This window comes from Pelophylax lessonae (assembly GCF_965119305.1).
Source record: "Pelophylax lessonae genome assembly, chromosome: 3".
NCBI classification, from domain to species: Eukaryota; Metazoa; Chordata; class Amphibia; order Anura; family Ranidae; genus Pelophylax; species Pelophylax lessonae.
The window spans coordinates 657054229-657076401 of NC_138770.1; the positions used below are offsets into that span (position 1 = coordinate 657054229).

General features: G+C 44.8%; 1 protein-coding gene across 7 annotated transcripts in view; it reads right to left on the minus strand.

The window, feature by feature from the left end:
• The window catches only part of CCDC88A (coiled-coil domain containing 88A), a 338561-nt gene that overhangs the window by 12073 nt on the left and 304315 nt on the right, over positions 1 to 22173 (minus strand). For 6 of the 7 annotated variants that reach the window (XM_082250173.1, XM_082250171.1, XM_082250170.1 and 3 more), the window contains one exon: positions 21348 to 21786. In XM_082250173.1, the coding sequence (XP_082106299.1) occupies positions 21348 to 21786 (439 nt within the window). Of the gene's footprint in view, positions 1 to 20556; positions 21787 to 22173 lie in introns of those variants that run through there. The other variant, XM_082250168.1, reaches the window with a different exon arrangement.

The window sequence follows — 22173 nt, forward strand, 5'->3', positions numbered from 1 at the left end:
AGTAGGCAACCTTGGAACCCCAACAGTCATATAAATCCCATGAGCCATTGCAAGAGAATGACAGCCCCACACACGACTCCCAAAAGCAGAAGCATGATGGTATTTATAGTTTCAAGTTGTGCCAAGGTTGCCAACCATCAGTCATCTGCACTCCATCTGTCATTGGTGATCTACAAAGCCCATTAATCCCTGGCTAGAAAGGCCCACTAGGACACAACGTCTCAGCAGAAGGTGAGCCTCAGCTCCATGACTAATCAAAAAGCAAATAGAATCTCTAGCTTTGACTTCTGGGGCAACTGCATTTTGAAAGCAATGAACAATGTTTATGTAGGGGGTAACAATAAAAAAATATCATGCATGCTCCTCCCCCGATATGACACTTGATCTACTTTTGGTCCAGCATGCATTTTTATAGCAGTCAATGTTAGTATGGGTTTGGGAAGCTGCAGGACATGTATGATTGGTTTACACATTTGCACAGGCAATGGTACATGGAATTACATAAATCTACCCAATAAAACTGATATTATACAAAACAGAGTTTACTTATACACTATTACCAAAAGTATTGGGATGCTTGACTTTACGCCTTTATGAACTTTAACGGCATCCCAGTCTTAGTTCAATATTGAGTTGGCCCACCCTTTGCAGCTTTAACATCTTCAACTCTTCTGGGAAGACTGTCCACAAGGTTTAGGAGTGTGTCTATGGGAATATTTGACCACTCTTCCAGAAGTGCATTTGTGAGGTCAGGCACTAATAATGGAGAGAAGGCCTGGCTCAGTCTCCACTCTAATTCATCCCAAAGATGTTCTATTGGGTTGAGGTCAGGACTGTGCAGGCCAGTCAATTTCCTTCACCCAAAACTCGATCATACTCACAAAAAATGGATTTTTGTAAAATCTTACCGTAAAATCCTTTTCTCTTAGCTCATTGACAGACGTAGTCCTCGGTGATACAGCACCTTCGGGCTATGTTGCCTCCACAGGAGCAGGACTAGACAGGAAATAAAATGCTCTGGCCACACCCTAGGGGCAGTCCCTGAGGGCACACCCCCCCTCCCTCTGCCACAGCAAATCAGTTATGTCACAAAAGCAGTGTTTAGAGAATTTAACCCAACCCAACTCAAAAACAGAGGGGCGGGTACTACGTCTGTCAATGAGCTAAGAGAAAAGGATTTTACGGTAAGATTTTACAAAAATCCATTTTTCTCTATCGCTCATTGACAGACGTAGTCCTCGGTGATACAGCACCTTCGGGAAGTCCCAGAGCAGTATCACAAATGAGGGGTGGGAAAATGGAAATCAAATCCAAATCTAGAAGGCCCAACCGGTGCCAACTAGAAGTTTACAATGCTCAACCTTAATGATGAGACTCAACAAAAAGTTTTCAAACAGAAAAAAACCCTCGAGGTAGACCACCGGTCTCCTCAAATTGCGACCTGCAAAACCTTGCGGCCAAATGAGGCATCCGCCGATGCCATGACATCAATTTTATAAAATTTTGTAAAGGTATGTACCGACGACCAAGTGGCCGCCTTACATACCTGGACCACTGACGCCTGATGGCGAAAGGCCCAGGAAGTACTGAGCGCTCGAGTGGAGTGCGCCCTAACAGGGAACGGAGGACTCTGACCCTTAATAGAATAAGCCTGTACCACCGTCTGTCTAATCCATTTGGCAATAGTCGCGGCAGATGCAGGCAACCCCTTTCTGGGGCCATCCGTGATCACAAAAAGTGAATCCGTCTTACGGAACGATTCCGTAGCCTTCAGGTATACCCTGATTGCCCGAACCACATCCAAGGAATGCAACGCATGTTCCCGATGATGATTGGGCTGAGGACACAAGGAAGGTAGTACAATATCTTCATTCAGATGAAAAATCTGAAACCACCTTAGGAAGAAAGGATGGCTTAGGATGGAGTACTACCTTATCCCTATGAATCACCAAGTATGGGGACTGGCATGATAAAGCAGCCAGTTCTGACACCCTGCGTGCAGAAGTGATAGCCACCAAGAAGGCCACCTTCTGGGATAAAGTAAGCAAGGGAATCTCCCTGATGTTTTCAAAAGGAGGTTTCTGTAGAACCGACAAAACCAAATTAAGATCCCAGGGCGGTAAGGGCGTGCGGACTGGTGGAGCCAGGTGCCGCACCCCCTGGATGAAATTCCACACCAAGGACTTGGTAGCTAAAGGTTTCTGAAAGAAGATTGCTAATGCTGAAACTTGACCTTTGATGGTGCTCAAGGCTAGCTTCTGCTCAACCCCTTTTTGCAAAAAGGCCAATATTCGAGTCACCGAATAGGTACGTGGAGGAAATCCTAAAGATTCGCACCACGCGATATAAGTCTTCCATGTGTGATAATAGACCTTGCTGGAAGTCGCTTTCCTTGCTTTAATAAGGGTAGGAATGACTGAAGCTGACAACCCTCTGTCCTTCAGTACTTGGGTCTCAATGGCCAGGCCATTAAAACCAGCGACTGTAAAGCACAATGGTAGATTGGTCCTCAAGACCGCAGATACTCCCTGAGACGCAGTTCCCACGGAGCGTCCGCGACTAGCAAGTCCAAGTCGGCCAGGCCGGCTTGACGAGGCCAGCCTAGAATTTCTAGGACCACTGGCACTGACGGGATTTGAACCAGGCGTCCCTAGAGCTATCTGGCCCCGACCATCCGACAAAGTCTGGTCGTTTTCTGTTCCCACACATTTATCCGACACCTGATTCCTATCAGGAACGGTGATCTCTCCTGGTTGAATCTCAGGGACCAAAGTCACCCGGCTAGAGGCTTCTTGGTCTGTCTGGTCAACCAGATCCGATTCCTGTGGGGAATTGAGACTAATCTTAGGAAAAGGTAAAGGAAAAGATCTATTCAGGGAACGGTGACTACCGCTCCCTGTAGTAATTAAATGTTGGAAGGGAAGAATCGCACCGGTAGTAGTAGTCGATGCTCGATATAATGTCCTGAATACCGGTGAAAACGTCCCCCCACCCTCAACCCGGGTGGGGGCGCACCTTCAGGCTGTGTAATCCTTTGCTTCGGGTTTGGCTGAGTCGGTCCTCTGTTTGTCCGACCAGCCTTTCTTGAACCCTCCTGGAGGAGTCTTGCCTTTCCCTCTTGTTCCAGCCGGGCGTGCGAACCCTTTATGGGCGGTAAAGAAAGGTCCTCGCTTGTTGCGAGGTCCCTTAGCTTTAGCAGCCTGTGGCAAGAAAGTGCTCTTGCCCCCAGTGGCATCCTTAATAATTTCATCTAGGGTGGCCCCAAATAGGCGATTCCCCTGAAAGGGGAGATTCGTCAAGGTCTTTTTGGAACCTAGGTCAGCTGACCAGCATTTTAACCACAGCACACGTCTGAGGATTACCGCTGACATAGATGCATGCTCTAATAGGGGGGTAGCATCCAAGGCTGCGTCACAGACAAACTGTAGCCCTTGTATAATCTGTTCCATCAAATCAGATGTTCCCTGGGGGATATCTTTTCCCCTTAGGTCTTGGCGTACCAATCTCGCCCATTCCGTTAGTGTCTGGGAAACTAGACCAATAACAATTACTGGTCTAAATGCTGACCCTATCAGGGAGAAGATAGTGCGGGACTCCGCTTCCATCTTTCGATCCACCGGATCCTTAAAGGACGAAGTGTCCTCCACTGGGATAACCGTGGCTTTGTTCAGCCTGGAAATAGGTGGATCCACCACTGGTGGTACCGTCCATTTCTTAATGAGGGATTCCTCAAACGGATAGCGTCTAGCAATGCGCTTGGAAATAGTAAAGGTACGCTTAGAATGCTCCCATTCTCCTTTAATTTTATTACCAAAACACTTGGGTACAGGAAAAACCTTCACCGTTTAGATGGGCTTGTTAGTACCAAAGGGAATCTCTGTTTCAGTTGCCTCTGCCGGTAAAACCTCAAGTCTTAAGGTTTCCCGCACCGCCACAACTAGTGCGTCCACCAATGCTTCTTCCTGAATTATGGCGGAAGAATGAACGTCCTCCTCACTATCTGAGGGAGCTTTACCTGAGATAACAGCCCTTGCAGAGGGACCTGCAGCTGCAGTGACCGTCTCTGAATCTCAGTCAGAGGTGTCAGATAATATAGGGGTAGGCGGGGGTCGCTTTCTTGACCCCCGTCCCTGACAGGCCGCCTCCACCCGAGCCACCATGGACTCAAACTGCTGTAAATGCATCCATACTCTGTGCACCGGCGGGTCCCGTGGCCCCCTCGAGGGAAACAGGTGGGGGTACTTGTGTGGCAGGGTCCATGATTATTCCAGTAACTACCCGGAAAATACAATCCAAACTTAAATAAAAAACTTTTTTTTTTTTTTTTTCAGACCCCCAGCGCCACAAAAGCCCCTCAGTGTTACCTGCTAGGGATCCCTATCGATCGAGAGAGAGAGAGATAGACCCCCAGGCTCACCACTTGAGTTCACTGCAACAGGTTACAGCGCTGTCTTCACAAACAGGAAGTCTTTTGGCTGGCTGCCCAGGAAGAAAGGAGGCGGCTCCGCCCCTCTGCACGCCTTCCGGCACCTCCCCTAGCTCCACGAGGTGTTTGGGTCACCTCAAACATGGCCGCCCCCATGCTGGAGACACGAGGCTACGCCAAAATGGCGGCCTCGTGCGATCTAGCAAACAATGGCGGCGGTTGTACCGAATAGCGGCGTGACTGCAGAGCATCACAACCTCTTCTCTACATGCTCTACATGGGGATTTAGCCTGGTCGGCGGTACCGGACCCTGGCGGACCGCATGGCCGTCGGAAGGCCTGCTATTGCTGGAGACTTGACTTGGAAAGCAGTCTACATGTCCGTGGCTTCTGACTGGTAGGATACTTATATTATCACAGTAAGATTCCCATACTGCCACTGATTACAATCTTTTAACATATTTACAATTAGATTGTCAGCTCCCAAACCAAGCCTCCTGGCTTTTTGCACATAAAAATCACACTCAAAGTAGGGGGATCTGTGCCATGTTATAGGATAGAGGGGAACTCATCCTTACCATACAGAGAGGGGCCCGCGTTCACCACAAGACCCGTCAGGGGAAAAGGGGGAACATACTACTCACCATACCGGAACCAGGCGGGCACCAACTCCTGACAGTACCCCTCTCCACCGGGGCGGGAGGGCTGTCGACCAATACGGACGCCGTGACTCATGGTCCTTGGCGTTTCAGCGAGACATTTAACTCGCAGGGTCAGTCCCTCCAGTGGGACTATGTCGCGGCCGACCCAGCGCGGAGCTATGGCCTGCACGCGCTCGTAGGCTGAACTGGGGTGACCACCGGATCTCAACATCCAGCCCGTCGCCCAGTTCAGCTTTCTTGCTTGAAGATCTCACAGGAACACTGGAGAAAAAAAGCGGTCTAAAAAATCTTTTTAAGAAAAAAATCCTGCCAGGACCGAAGATCCCAGCAAGGTATCTAGGTCCTTACTCCTGACTAGACAGAAAAAAACTGATTTGCTGTGGCAGAGGGAGGGGGGGGTGTGCCCTCAGGGACTGCCCCTAGGGTGTGGCCAGAGCATTTTATTTCCTGTCTAGTCCTGCTCCTGTGGAGGCAACATAGCCCGAAGGTGCTGTATCACCGAGGACTACGTATGTCAATGAGCGATAGAGAAATTACAATAGTAAAAAGCACATCACAGATCTCTGCATGTTCCATCCAAATGCATCAACATGTGCAGATACAATAGAAACTGAAGACTCCCGTGGGCTAACGCGTTTCAAGGAGTTCCTTCTTTAGTGGCTCTGAAGAAGAGGAACTCCTCGAAATGTGTTGTAGTTGCAAAGGGTGGGCCAACTCAATATTGAACCCTATGGACTAAGACTGGGATGCCATTAAAGTTCATGTGTGTGCAAAGGCAGGCGTCCCAATATTTTTGGTAATATAGTGTATATCTAGCATAATGCTTAGAATCATAATGTGCAGTTACTCATGTGTTGGTGAAATTTGAGCCACGATTGGTTGATATGGGTAACTGCACATGACTGCTCTTTGCAATAAGGATCTGATATATAAAAACTGGGTAAAATGAAGGCACTGCCAACGGTGGGTTTAGTTGCCCAAATCATTGCTTTATTCACATTTTCATAAATCATACCCTGTGTTATCTTAGAAAACACACTTGGACTTATTCAATAAGACAGTACAAATGGTAGTAATAATGCAGAATCCCACAGCAACCAATCAGATTTTAGTTTATTGTGATCAGAGTAGTAATCCATTTTTTTTTTTTGACCGGGTGATGATAGCACTCCCATTTCCTCTCTGTACCATTTTATTCAATCAATCAATGTTTTACATTTAAATGCTATCTGAAGCTAGCCACGCATTACCATCTGATTTTACAATCTCCTTTGTATTTAGCAACAGCTATGCAAGGGCAGAGCCTACCCAAATCATCCATTCAATTTATATCCAGGCCGTCTTTAATATTGATTGGACCCTGGGCAAATATTTTCTTGGGCCCTCCCAAAACCACTTATTACCTAATAGCAGGCAGTGTGGGCTCAAGGGGCAGCTGCTTTGGGCCCCCCAATAATGACTGGACCCAGGGCAGCTGCCCTTTTGCCCTGTGTTAAAGACGGCCCTGTTTATATCCAATCAGGTAGGCCATCCTACTACATAGCTGTTGGTGAATAAAGAGAGCTTGTACAATCAGATCATAATGTATGTGCCCAGATTTAGAGGATTTCATACATTTTCAGCTGTTCAGTAAATGTATTTAATTGATGGGATGCAATCCTCTAAACTGTTTTCTTAGGTTCTGGGAAGAATGCTTTACTATTTTACTGAATTTGCACACCATGTAAGTTACACTTTATGCTGGTTTTTAAAGCAACCCTTTCCAAACAATAACATTTGTAAACTTCAAAAGCAAAGTAGAGAAGAGAAGGCACCCTGCATGAACTTCCCATTATGTTCTTCAGAGCCTTGATATCCAAGAAACCAGGGGTAATAAAACCTAAACCTGGAGTAGGACCGCTATCAGTTCCTAAATATGAAAGGCGTAGTGGTTTGCATTCCTGCCTTCAACACTAGGGTCTTCAGTTTGAACAACAGGCAGGCTGCTGTTAGAAATCATGGGGCCCCCGTACAGCCTACCCCCAAATTACAAAAATGTTACATTTTTTAAAAATGTTTCCAATTTTTTAAATGTTTTTTTTTTTTTTGCATATTTTTTTTTATATTTTTAAAATGTTTTTGTACAATTTTTTACTTTTTGCTTTCCCGGGTGGCGGTCGAGGGTTTGGGTTGGGGGCTTTGGATGAAATATCAGCGATCTACACAGACCCCCGACATCTCACCTTTGAGACAGAGAAAGGAATTGAGGACACTGATTCTTCATTTCCTTTCTCTGTAGCCTCGGTTGCACTGAAGATGAATGAAGAGGACACAGAGGCCCCTGTTCATTCATAAACTGAAACATAGTAAACACAGTTTACTATGCTTCAGTTGGGAATAGACACAGGGGCGATCGGTACCCATCCCTCACTGTGTCCAATTCAGAAAAGGAAGGGGCCAGTAAATGACATATTTACCGGTCCCTTCACCCTCTTGTTCACCCGCAGTAGTCCGGGGGGAGAGGGAAGCTGGTGGTGCTGTGGGTGGGAGGACCGTGTGACCGGGTACACTGGAGAATTCGATGTGTGCAGCCCAGGGAGGGGGGGTTGGTGCGGCAGGACAGCAAGAAAATTACAGAACAATGCGCTCTGTCTGTATCTCTCACTCTAGCAGCTGAAAGCCGGAGGGGGGAAAAACAGCTTTCAGCTGCTGGAGGGAGACACACAAGACAGCGCATTGTTCTGTAATTTTCCTCCCATTCCGCTGCACTGATACTCCTGTTGTCTGGGCCCCCTACAGGAGGCCTGGTGGTACCCCCCTATTGGGGGCCCTGTATGTATGGGAGATAGGGATCTTCGATTATAAGCTCCTTGAGGGCAGAGATTTATGTGAATGTGAAGTGCTGTTTAAATTGTTACTATATAAATACCTGTAAAAAGTATGCAACAAAATACTCAGCAACCAACAGCGAGGCAAGAGATAGGCAAGGCATCAATTTCTCTACTCCTATATTTCTTAAGCAGGTTTACAAAATGTATGGCATGGAAAGGATTGCTTTAGAAGGTCAGTCCACCAAAGTAAGTTTAGGTAGATGCTGGAGGCTTATTTAAGTCTATTGTGGACTTCAGTGGTAAGATCTCTTGAAATCCTGGCTCTGCATATCTGCTGGGACCATTATGAAAAGATCACAGCTTCAACACATAGTAACACACAGATCAAAGATCCCAGGTATTCAAGAACAGAGTTGGGAATTATGGCAGTTATTGGTTGAAGTATTCAAAACCTGTGAAGAACCATAGGTCATCTAGATTTAAAGTGGAACTTTAGTCAGAAAATTAAGTCCCCTATAGATCCCCCAGCTAGATCCCTTCAGGCTGGCCCATTTTGCAGGTATAGATATGTAAAAAAGAAAAAATGAGTTCCTATACTGTTTAAAATCCAGCAATACACTACTTCACTCTTATTTGAATACACTCAGTTGCTTTCCATTTTTAGAGGCCAATCTGCGAATAAGCCTTAACCACTTGCCGACTGCCTAACGCCGATCTACGTCGGCGGTCAGCCCCTCACAGGCAAAGTGACGTAGGGCTACGTCACTAGCTTGTGAGGGTCTAGGGAGCGAGCGCGCGCCCCGGAGGCGCGCTCCCGCGTGGTCACGGACCCCCCCGCGCGTGTGACCGGCGGACCCGATGTCCGCCGGTCACTCGGCGATCGGCGGGGGAGAGGGAGAATGTCAGGCAGCTTGTGTAAACAAGCCACCTGTCATTCTCCTCGCTGTAAAGACACTGATCAAACGGATCTAGTATGTAGATCCGTTGATCAGTGTCCTTACAGCTCAAGCCACAGCCAATCACAGTAGAAAGCACGCCCCTAGGGATACACACAGCCCCTCCCTCCCAAATAAAGTTAACCCCTTCACAACCAGTGTATTTTTACAGTAACAGTGCATATGTATAGCACTGATTACTGTAGAAATGTCACTGGTAACCCCAAAAGTGTCACAAATGTCAGTCAAGGGTCCGATCTGTCCGCCCCAATGTTGCAGTACCGCAAAAAAAAAAAATCGCAGATCGCCGCCATTACGCGTTAAAAAAAAAACAACAAAAATGACAAAAATCTTTCCCTTTGTTAGTAAACGCGATAACTTTTGCGCAAACCAATCAAAATACGCTTTTTGCTATTTTTTTTTACCAAACATATGTAGCATAAAACAAATTGGCCGAAAATTTTAAAAAATTTTGATTTTTACTTTTTTTTTGGGGGGAATTTCATATAAAAAAATTTGAAAAAAATGGATTTTTGTAAAATCTTACTGTAAAATCCTTTTCTCTTAGCTCATTGACAGACGTAGTCCTCGGTGATACAGCACCTTCGGGTTATGTTGCCTCCACAGGAGCAGGACTAGACAGGAAATTAAAAAGCTCTGGCCACACCCTAGGGGCAGTCCCAGAGGGTATATCCTCTCTCTCTCTGCCTCAGCAAATCAGTTATGTGAAAAAGCAGAGAAATCTCTTTAGAGATTTTAACCCAACCCAACTCAAAAAAACAGAGGGGCGGGGACTACGTCTGTCAATGAGCTAAGAGAAAAGGATTTTACAGTAAGATTTTACAAAAATCCATTTTTCTCTAGCGCTCATTGACAGACGTAGTCCTCGGTGATACAGCACCTTCGGGACGTCCCAGAGCAGTATCACAAATGAAGGGTGGGAAAATGAAAATCAAATCCCAATCTAGAAGGCCCAACCGGTGCCAACTAGAAGTTTACAATGCTCATCCTTAATGATGAGACTCAACAAAAAAGAGAAAAAAATCTTTTTTTTTTTTTTTTTTTTTTCTTCAAACAGAAAAAACCCTCGAGGTAGACCACCGGTCTCCTCAAATTGCGGCCTGCAAAACCTTGCGGCCAAATGAGGCATCTGCCGATGCCGTCACATCAATTTTATAGAATTTTGTAAAGGTATGTACCGACGACCAGGTGGCCGCCTTACATACCTGGACCACTGACGCCTGATGGCGAAAGGCCCAAGAAGTACTGAGCGCTCGAGTGGAGTGCGCCCTAACAGGGAACGGAGGACTCTGACCCTTAATAGAATAAGCCTGTACCACCGTTTGTCTAATCCATTTGGCAATGGTCGCGGCAGATGCAGGCAAACCCTTTCTGGGGCCATCCGTGATCACAAAAAGTGAATCCGTCTTACGGAATGATTCCGTAGCTTTCAGGTATACCCTGATTGCCCGAATCACATCTAAGGAATGCAACGCATGTTCCCGATGATGCTTGGGCTGAGGACACAAGGAAGGTAGTACAATATCTTCATTCAGATGAAAATCTGAAACCACCTTAGGAAGAAAAGATGGCTTAGGATGAAGTACTACCTTATCCCTATGAATCACTAGGTATGGTGACTGGCATGATAATGCAGCCAGTTCTGACACCCTGCGAGCAGAAGTAATAGCTACCAAGAAGGCCACCTTCTGGGATAAAGTAAGCAAGGGAATCTCCCTGATGTTTTCAAAAGGAGGTTTCTGTAGAACCGACAAAACCAAATTAAGATCCCAGGGCGGTAAGGGCGCGCGGACTGGTGGAGCCAGGTGCCGCACCCCCTGGATGAAATTCCGCACCAAGGACTTGGTAGCTAAAGGCTTCTGAAAGAAGATTGCTAATGCTGAAACTTGACCCTTGATGGTGCTCAAGGCTAGCTTCTGCTCAACCCCTTGTTGCAAAAAGGCCAATATTCGAGTCACCGAATAGGTACGTGGAGGAAATCCTAAAGATTCGCACCACGCAATATAAGTCTTCCATGTGTGATAATAGACCTTGCTGGAAGTCACTTTCCTTGCTTTAATAAGGGTAGGAATGACTGAAGTAGACAAACCTCTGTCCTTCAGTACTTGGGTCTCGATGGCCAGGCCATTAAAACCAGCGACTGTAAAGCATGATGGTAAATTGGTCCTTGAGACCACAGACACTCCCTGAGACGAAGTTCCCACGGAACGTCTGCGACTAGCATGTCCAAGTCGGCCAGGCCGGCTTGAGGAGGCCAGCCTAGAATTTCTAGGACCACTGGCGCTGATAGAATCTGAACCAGGCGTCCCTAGAGGTATCTGGCCCCGACCATCCGAGAAAGTCTGGTCGTTTTCTGTTCCCACACATTTATCAGATACCTGATTGTTATCAGGAAGGGTGATCTTTACGGGTTGAACCTCAGGGACCGAAGTCACCCGACTAGAGGCTACTTGGCCTATCTGGTCAACCAGATCCGATTCCTGTGAGGTATAGGGACTAATCTTAGGAAAAGGTAAAGGAAAAGATCTATTCAGGGAACGGTAACTACCGCTTCCTGTAGTACTTAAATGTTGGAAGGGAAGAATCGCACCGGTAGTAGTGGTTGAAGCTCGATCTAATGTCCTGAATACCGGTGAAAACGTCCCCCCACCCTGAAACCGGGTGGGGGCGCACCTTCAGGCTGTGTACTCCTTTGCTTCGGGTTTGGCTGGGTTGGTCCTCTGCTTGTCCGACCAGCCCTTCTTGAACCCTCCTGGAGGAGTCTTGCCTTTCCCGCTAGTACCAGCCGGGCGCCCTTTATGGGCGGTAAAGAAAGGTCCTCGCTTGTTGCGAGGTCCCTTAGCTTTAGCAGCCTGTGGCAAAAAAGTGCTCTTGCCCCCAGTGGCATCCTTAATGATTTCATCTAGGTTGGCCCCAAATAGACGATTCCCCTGAAAAGGGAGATTTGTCAAGGTCTTTTTGGAACCTAGGTCAGCTGACCAGCATTTTAACCACAGCACACGTCTGAGGATCACCGCTGACATAGATGCATGCCCTAATAAGGGAGTAGTGTCCAAGGCTGCGTCACAGATAAACTGTAGCCCTTGTATAATCTGTTCCATCAAATCAGATGTCTCCTGGGGAATATCTTTTCCCCTAAGGTCTTGGCGTACCATTCTCGCCCATTCCGTAAGTGTCTGGGAAACTAGACCAATAACAATTACTGGTCTAAATGCTGACCCTATCAGAGAGAAGATGGTGCGGGACTCTGCTTCCATCTTTCGATCCACCGGATCCTTAAAGGACGAAGTGTCCTCCACTGGGATAACCGTGGCTTTATTCAGCCTGGAAATAGGTGGATCCACCACTGGTGGTACCGTCCATTTCTTAATGATGGATTCCTCAAACGGATAGCGTCTAGCAATACGCTTGGAAATAGTAAAGGTACGTTTAGAATGCTCCCATTCTCCTTTAATCTGATTACCGAAACACTTGGGTACAGGAAAAACCTTCACCGTTTTGATGGGCTTATTAGTACCAAAAGGAATCTCTGTTTCAGTTGCCTCTGCCGGTAAAGCCTCAAGTTTTAAGGTTTCCTGCACTGCCACAACTAGTGCGTCCACCAATGCTTCTTCCTGAATTATAGCGGGAGAAGAAGCGTCCTCCTCACTGTCTGAGGGGGCTTTACCTGAGACAACAGCCCTTGCAGAGGAACCTGCAACTGCAGTGACCATCTCTGAATCTGAGTCAGAGGTGTCAGATAGTATAGGGGTAGGCGGGGGTCGCTTCCTTGACCCCCGTCCCTGACAGGCCGCCTCCACCCGAGCCACCATAGACTCCAAAATTGCTGTAAATGACTCTACACTCTGTGCACCGGCGGGTCCCGTGGCCCCCTCGAGGGAAACAGGTGGGGGAATATGTGTGGCAGGGTCCATGATAATTCCAGTCACTTTCCTGGATAATATAATTCAAAATTAAAAAACTTTTTTTTTTTTTCTTTTTTTCAGACCCCCAGCGCCACAAAAAGCCCCTTAGTGTTACCTGCTAGGGATCCCTATCGATCGAGAGAGAGAGAGAGATAGACCCCCAGGCTCACCACTTGATGCTCAGAGTTTAACTGCAACAGGTTACAGCGCTGTCTTGACAAACAGGAAGTCTTTTGGCTGGCTGCCCAGGAAGAAAGGAGGCGGCTCCGCCCCTCTGCACGCCTTCCGGCGCCTCCCCTAGCTCCACGAGGTGTTTGGATCACCTCAAACATGGCCGCCCCCATGCTGGAGACACGAGGCTACGCCAAAATGGCGGCTCGTGCGATCCAGCAAAAAAAATGGCGGCGGCCTGTACTGAATAGCGGTGTGCTGCAGGGCACACAACACTCACTCTGCATGGGGATTTGGCGTGGTTGGCGGTACCGGCCCTGGCGGACCGCATGGCCATTCGGGAGGCCTGCTAATAGCTGGAGATCTGATTAGGAAGGCAGTCTACATGTCCGTGGTATCTGACTGGTAGGTAGCTTATTCTTATCACCGTAAGATTCCCAGAATGCCACTGATTACAATCTTTTTAACATGTATACAATTAGATTGTTAGCTCCCAAACCAAGCCTCCTGGCTTTTTGCACATAAAATCACACTCAAAGTAGGAGGATCTGTGTCATTTATAGGATAGAGAGGGACTCTATCTTACCATACAGAGAGGGGCCCGCGTTCACCACAAGACCCGTCAGGGGAAAAGGGGGAACATACTACTCACCATACCGGAACCAGGCGGGCACCAACTCCTGACAGTACCCCTCTCCACCGGGGCGGGAGGGCTGTCGACCGATATGGACGCCGTGACTCATGGTCTTTGGCGTTTCAGCGAGACGTTTAACTCGCGGGGTCAGTCCTTTAATGGGACTTTGTCGCGGCCGACCCAGCGCGGAGCTATGGCCTGCACGCGCTCGTAGGCTGAACTGGGGTGACCACCGGATCTCAACATCCAGCCCGTCGCCCAGTTCAGCTTTCTTGCTTGAAGATCTCACAGGAACACTGGAGAAAAAAAGCTGTCTAAAAAATCTTTTAAGAAAAAAATCTTGCCAGGACCTAAGATCCCAGCAAGGTATCTAGGTCCTTACTCCTAACTAGACAGAAAATAACTGATTTGCTGAGGCAGAGAGAGAGAGGATATACCCTCTGGGACTGCCCCTAGGGTGTGGCCAGAGCTTTTTAATTTCCTGTCTAGTCCTGCTCCTGTGGAGGCAACATAACCCGAAGGTGCTGTATCACTGAGGACTACGTCTGTCAATGAGCGCTAGAGAAATATTGTTATTTTTGCAAAATTGATGCTCTTTTTTTGTTTATAGCGCGTGATCAAAAAATCGCACAGGTGATCAAATACCACCAAAAGAAAGCTCTGTTTGTGGGAAAAAAAGGATGTCAAATTCGTTTAGGTACAGCGTCGCACGACCGCGCAATTGTCCGTTAAAGTCACGCAGTGCCGAATCGCAAAATACCCCCTGGTCAGGAAGGGGGTAAAATCTTCCGGGGCTTAAGTGGTTAAAGCAGAATTAAGCCCTCTTATCCTTTACAGCCAAGGAAGCTGCTTCTGTTTTATCTGCAACTGCCATGGTTCTGCGCATGTGATCAGTTATGACACCAGCCATTTGATGATTTGACAGTTTGGTTGAGAAATGTGACAGTTAGCAATACTAGCATTCCAGGAATGTGACTGCTATTTGAAACTGTTAAATGCATGGCTTTATGATTTACTGCTATTCAGGGGCTCTGGGGTTCAGCACAATGGCAGCCTCCAGGAGGAAGAAACAGGAGCAATGCTGGAGGTTATTTACAGCACCATCTAATCTCGGTAGCATAATTAATGTAGAATGCATGTTCCTTGCTAAAGAACATTTTTTTTATCAAGTTGTTATGAGTAAAGTCCCAGAAGGTCGAAAACGCGTAGGGGTTCTTTGGAGTGTTAACCATGCCAAACTAAGTGGGACAAAAAGTTCTCTGTTAAAGTTTTTCTGTCTATATTCTATGTTATACTCCAATGTATGCACTTTTTAACTGCACTTTTTTTTGTATATCTCTAATTGTCAGCTGTTATATCAGCATTATTTCAACCTAAAATAATTATTTTAAATTGATTTAAATAAAAATATAATTTTAACTACTTTGCATCCACACTTCCTATTATTACTACTAATATAATTTTCTGGTGTCGCAACGTCCCGTTCCCCATGTCTTCCCTTTTGTGGAATTATTTTTCCATATTCGGTTTTGGGATAGACACCACAATTGGTAACTTTAGAGTGGAACTAACCATTTTCTAAAGTTCAACTTTAAGATATCACCTTTGGTGTAAATTGGTGCAAAGTGCAATAAGAGATTGCATAAGAGATTCACCCTACAGGCAGTCCCTGGGTTACAAACATTCCGCTTACAAACGACTCCTACTTACAAACGGAGGGAGACAACAGGAAGTGAGAGGAAATTTCCCCCTAGAAAGGGAAATTCACTTCTGGAAGAGTTATTATGGGAAAAAGGTTTCTCCACTGAAGATTTATCACCAATCCTTGATTCCCCAACAACCCAAAATTTTCAAAATCTAATTATCATAGAGACAGAAAGTGGAGTGAAATCTTCTGAACAGGGGCACAGACCGCAAAACAAAAGTTACAGGGGTGTTAACCCTTCCCAATGCTATCCAAAAAACGTAATTATTTTTCTGGCTGGAGCTACACTTAAAAAAATGTGACTGTTCCAACTTACAAACAAATACAACTTAATAACAAACCTTCAGACCCCATCTTGTTTGCAACCTGGGGACCGCCTGTATTTGTCTTTGTGATCATTATTTTCCAAGAGTGAAAGCAAAAGAAAATCCCAAATTGTCATCTGAATAGGAATAGAGGGGAAGTCTTCCAATGGGGACTATAGTTCTGTTAACAAGAGGGGATATCCTTCACTTTGGAGGCAACTTTCTGTTGTAGCTAAGGGAAGGAAGTAAAGGGAAATCTCCCCAATGGGACAGAGATGGCAAAAAAAAAAAGAAAAAGAAAGTTATAACCCTCCTCTATTCTATCCAAAATAAAAAAAAAAAAGGTTCTGGCTTCAGTTCCTACTAATGGAAAAAATATTGGTGCTCAGTTGTCCATGAGGGTTTTTTTTATTTTTTTTTTTATATTACACCCCATTGTTATGGTCCAATATTTCTGTATTAACAGGATATACAATCTGAACACCTAATAAACTTTTTTTTTCAATTTTTGATTTAGCCCCGCCATCCAACACAAAAGCCTTTGCACACAATCCAGCAGACATTTGAAGGTCAACAATCTTTTCCCTTTACAGTCTACATCTATAAGTACATTATATGAAATCGTGTATCCTCAACTATGAATGAATGAACTATGGAGCTCAGTGACCTTGAAAAATGGATGGGGCCTGCAGCCTTGTGTAGTTATATTTTGTTAAGTCCTAAAAACTATTTTACAAAAGGGTTACAATTACCTCATAAGAAAATACATTTTTTAGAATGCTTACTTTTGTAAAATTTATAAAAATTACATACAAAAGTATACGTTTCCTTAAAATATTTTATTGTTCTTTTGGATGATTCTAGGGAAAAGTTCGAGTCTATTTGGGAACCCTGGGTGACCTTTACAAACGTCACACTGTTCTGACTTGTCAGGCGACTTGGTCGCCTCACAAGTATCGGTCCATGCTGTACAATTGGAACCGTTCTAATAGGAGCGACTTAAGGTCGCTCCGACTTAGAAAAAGGTTCCTGCACCTTTTTTTTTGCAAAGTCGGAGCGACTTGCATTGACTTCCATTATGTGAAGTCGTTGCAAGCCGCGCCGAAGTCGCGGTGCACGGGCGATGGCATTAAAACCAACACTTAAAACAGGATCCAACTGGCGGACTCTCCTTTACTAGCTACTACTTGGCAGGGTGGGCCCGGACCATGGGATCCTCGTTTCTTCCCTTTCTCCCCTCAAACTCTTTTTCTCTACTTTCTCTGTCCTTTTATCCTTTTAATCCTGTTCGCAAGGCGTGTATATTGTTTACTCACCTCCATTTATCTGGTAGTTTTTGGCTCATCAAACTATCTCTCCATGTTTGACACCTGGTCTACTGAGGCTGGTCTCCTTCCTGTAACTATCGCGACTCATTCAGCCGATTTTTCTCTGGGGTACAGCATGTTCCCTTTTGGGGTGCCCCGGAGAAATTGGTTCCCGCTTTTATTTGGATCTCAGCCCTAATCAGCTCATTCCTTACATCCTTCTGTGAGTATTTCAACCATCTATTGTGTCATCAACATCCTAGACCCTCTTAACATCAAGATGCCAAGACTGTACTTCTTACACTGTGTTAAGTGATGAGTCTTGTATACCCTTATTGTTCGATTGCCTTGATATCTTATGTTCTTTGGTTATCTTTTTACATATTTCAATAAAAACTATTGAAAAAAAAAAAATATTTTATTGTTCTTGACCCTAAAATTTAGTAGCACTGTTGTAGCTGTTTACCATAAAGAGGATTAAAACAGCACCACTGATCGAAGCATGAAAATATATCGAACACAACCGTTTTTTTGAAATAACCAAATAATTTTTACAGCAGCTTGATAAGTGTTTATTTCTGTAGGTCTCCTAGCCTGGATCTATGCTGATTTCTGCTAGCGCATGCAACACCCCTAACATGCACATACACATTCATGACAAAAAAAACGCACATTGACAGAACAGTGGTACTCAACATTAACATCAGAACGCTAAAATAAAATAACTCCATTAAAAAAGAATAGCAGTTTATTAATATTGTATTGTTTGTGGGGGTCTACTTGATTACCAGCATTCCCATTCACAATCTGATGGCCCAATATATTGACCTTACATGTATACAAAATTTTAATGAATAAAAATATTTTTTTGTAACTCTGTTGGTATCTTCATTGCACTCCATTTACAAAACTCATGTCTTATTTCTCATTTAAAATGTCTATTTTAAATTGATCAGATTAAAACCTAAACCCCTATTCTAGTGCACCACAGGCATTAGTGGTTTGTGGATTGAGCTAGTATGCAATGCCTCGCTGACAGCACTTGTTCCAAACACTCACCATGCACAATACAATCTGACTGTGCAATATTAAATGAAACTTTTGAATACCAATACTGGGGCTGATTTACTAAAACTGAAGAGTGCAAAATCTGGCGCAGCTCTGCATGGTAGCCAATCAGCTTCTAACTTCATTTTGTTCAATTAAGCTTTGACAAAAAAAAAAACCTGGAAGCTGATTGGTTTCTGTGCAGAGCTTCACCACATTTTGCACTCTCCAGTTTAGTAAAGAAACCCCATTATGTAATAAGAGGACCTACCTAAACTATCCAATCAAACAGACCCCTTGGGCTACATGCCTGTTGGTAGAGGTAAAGGAAATTATAGAATTAGTTTGTAACAAACATGGCAAGCTTAATTGGCTGTAATCTGCTAACCTGAGGCTCTGTCTCATGTATAAATCTAACATTAAGCCCAGGAACCACTTTTTTCAGCACTTTTCTAGTTCTGCTTTTTTTGTCTACCTCCGTCCATAATATAACCTCGTATGACTATACAAAGTCATTTGTCTGTATTGTGATGTAGCTACGTTAATATTTTCCAAAACTCTGGGACAATCCAATTGGGCAGGGTTTCCTTTAAGAGTTGCTGGATTAAATAGGATCTTACTATAATAAAATATGTAAATCACTGGGGTATACTATTGGGGGACCCTGCAAGCTCTGGTTTTCTATTTTCTTTCTTTTGGTGCCCTTCACTAGAGAAATATGCTTTTATTAAACCTGTAGTAATAAACATGGTGCTGGCGGTGACCCAGAACAAGTATGTAGCTAGTGAAGTGAGTCTGTATACTTCCATGTTTGTGAATCAGGGGCTGTTGGAAGCCGGATGGTCAGTTTACCAGTCAGACCTGCCAGCCTACATATATCTCTTGGTAGAGTTTTCTTATTCTGTAATTATCAGATGTTTTGAAGGCAGCAGTCCTGTTTAGAAGCTGCCAGCAACTTTGTTGACCATGCTAGAGAGTCCAGCACCCTGACATCTAGGAGAACAGGAAGCACATTAAAAACCCAAGAACAAAAATGTAAAATATATTTCAGCTTGCAAGTCCTTGCATGTGGTAGCTGCATTAGTTCTCATTAGTCCTCATTAGTCAAGCTCAGAACATTTTGAACATTTACAGAAAAATACCAGCTGATGTTGCCAAAAGTACAGTATTAGGGCCCTTTCACACAGGGTGGATTCCGCTCCTATCAGCAGGGGTTCTGCTCACAGATCCCCTGCTGATCAGAGCAGGCGGATGACAGTCATATTGTAAAGCGTTGCACAAACTGTTGGCGCTATATAAATCCTGTATAATAATAATAATAATAATAATAAATAATAATGACAGGTCTGTGTCTGCTCTATTTATGCAGAGTGAACAAGGACAGACCCAGCTCTGCTCTTTGGACAGCCGGGAGTAAACAAACCCCACTGTCTGTTTACGCTAGGTTGTTTCCGATCTGGTCCGCCCAAATGGAAGAGGACACTGTCCTCCTCCATTTTTATAGCAGGCCTTATTGGATCCGGAGGTAGCTTGGTGTAAAGTCCGTTTATACCCACTGGTCAATAAGAATGCATGGACCAACCGATCAAGTCTGCCTAAAAAACTGACAGGTGGACCTAATTGGATCGCCTGTGTGGAAGGGCCCTAACTGTCAATTCCTGTAAGCTGAACTAAAAGCTCAAACAATGTTATCTTTCTTCTGTGGACTACAGGTCTCCCACCCCCTATTTAATTAAGATCAAAGGCATTTAAAATCCAAATCGGGTGACAACCTTGGCCTCCTCCATTGATACAGTGGAGTGACCAAGCATGGCCACCCAGGAAGAGGAGGTGTATGATCATTGGGAACCAGGTGAAAATAAAGGAAAAAAAGCCTAAGGGCTTGTTTAAAAAGAAAATTAATACAGCCACCAAATCTAAAGACTAGTAAGATGCAACATATTACATATAGATGGACGGTACATGTGTCATGCAAAATAAATTTATGAATTGTGAACAGAGGTGCTGATCCACCTGGTACACTTGTCAAACACCAGGAAAACTAAAGAATATTTGGATGGGAAGCTCATCAGGATCATGTGTTTGTAGGGGTTACTGTATGTTTTATTACACTGAATGTCCCAGCGTGAACACCCCTACTGGAGTGGATGGTAGTCCAGAACACCAGTGCTTGTAACCTAGCCAGCAGAGCCTTATGGTAAACTGCAGAGTCAATAAAAGTAGAACACTCAGGTGGACAAGAAGAGGAACTTTGCCCTCCATAGCTTCACAACCTAGAAAGAATCTTCAGAATCCTGGCCGTGTCAAAGGTAAAGGTCTGTTCCATGGCACTTGGCGTGATGTAGGGCTCCATTGGTGAGATGTAAACTACCCCTCTTGGTGGCCAATCAATGAGGGGAGGGACCCGAAAAACCAGATGGCTGTGAACACAGGGACTCAGGCATGCAGTGAGATCCAACAAAATTGCCGCGGTTAGCATCCTATGGGAACTGGAGTACCATGGAACTGACTTTTACCTATGACATGGTCATGAATCTGAAGATTCTTTCTGGAATGATTATGAACCTATGGTGACCAAAGTTCCCCTCTTCTTGCCCACCTGAGTGAGCTACTTAGTTTGACTCTGCAATGTACATTTTATTCCAGTAGATTAAATGCATGTATCTGCAAGGCATTGGGTAAGAGTACTTATTAATATTATAAGAAAAAATAATGTCCCATATTCTGACAGTTTTAGGTTGAGTATCACTTTTTCTGCCACATGTTAGCACACAGAGGACAGCTGGGCTAGGCATGCTTAATGAACGGACAAAAGGAGAGGTGTTTCATGCAGTGGCTGTACAAAAATGTCTGAATCCTACAACTACCTCCTTACAATATCTGAGTATTGCTCCATTGTCTTCCAACAACTGAGTCTAAAGGAAGAAAGATTTGTTGCCCAAATTCCAAGACAAATCATTTTGTCATACGAATACAATGCTCTGGACAACAAGAGTGGTTCTCCATTGTTCTAAAATCAAACACAACCATATTCATACCAAATACTTTGATTATCTTCCGACACTAGTAAAGTAGACTCCGCTTCACTACTATGTAGACATTGGGGGTTGGAACATTCACTTGTTTTCAGTACATGATTATTTGACTTTGGACAATCTTGCCATTGAGTAGATGGAACACTAAACTGTCTATCTCCAGGTGGTCCACTGATGCTACTCACCAAATTAGGGTTGAGGGATAGGTATGGGCAAGACATGCATGGTGAAGTGTAGGATATGATATTGGTCCCCTCTGATATGCTACTTTTTCTATGGCAAACGACACCACAACCTGAACCATGTTGAGGATCATTGCTAACCATACACGGAAAGGGTATGCTGGAGAGAATATTAGGTAGCGGCTTGACTCTACTGTACTCACTCGATAAAGATGGAGCATCTTCTCGTGTCGGTGATGGATCAACTGATACAGGTGACCTATTGTCTTTGGATAAAAAATCATGAATACTTGTCCTACGTGTGGTCCCCTCGGCAGTGGAGATTACACTGCTAGCACGAGGTAAGGTGGCGTATTGGCTGGGCTCTTTAGTTTGTCGTTGTGTACACGCCATCCCTGGACTTAGAGCAGTGTCTCCATCTACAGATTGCATGACTGTCTCTACAGGGAATGTGAATCGCATATTCTCCTCTTTTTTCAGAGTGGTGGGTCGTGCACACTGCTCTGCTTTCCCAGTCTTTCTGTCACCCATTGCTAGGCCAGGAGACAGCTGTGACGGAGACTGTAATCCTGATAATTCAACGGAGCCAGACAAGCTTTTCATGACTTCGTCTAGAAGGTTTTCCTGGCTTCCAGACCGAATCTACGAAAAAAAGAAAACACTGAAAGTAACAGGTGTTTGCTAATTTTAATATGATCAATAGGGGATGTTAAAAAAGGAAGCTTGCAATAAAGTTTAAACTTGACACTTAAAGGGTTAATTAAAAAAAAAAATGAAAAAGCGATAATACCTACCTGCTCTTTGTCTCCTGCCAGCACTGTCAGCTTCTCCCTCCTCCGGGAGCCTCCTGTAATGAGCAGTCAAGGCGAGTGCTATGGAGGCACCTGTAGGGGCGCACTCCAAAGCCAGGCTTTCTACATCCATAGGACAGGGTAGGATGGGTAGTGTGGCATTTTTTACCTTAATGCAGTGGTCCTCAACCCTGGACCTCGGGGCCCACTAACAGGCCAGATTTTAAGTATTACCTTG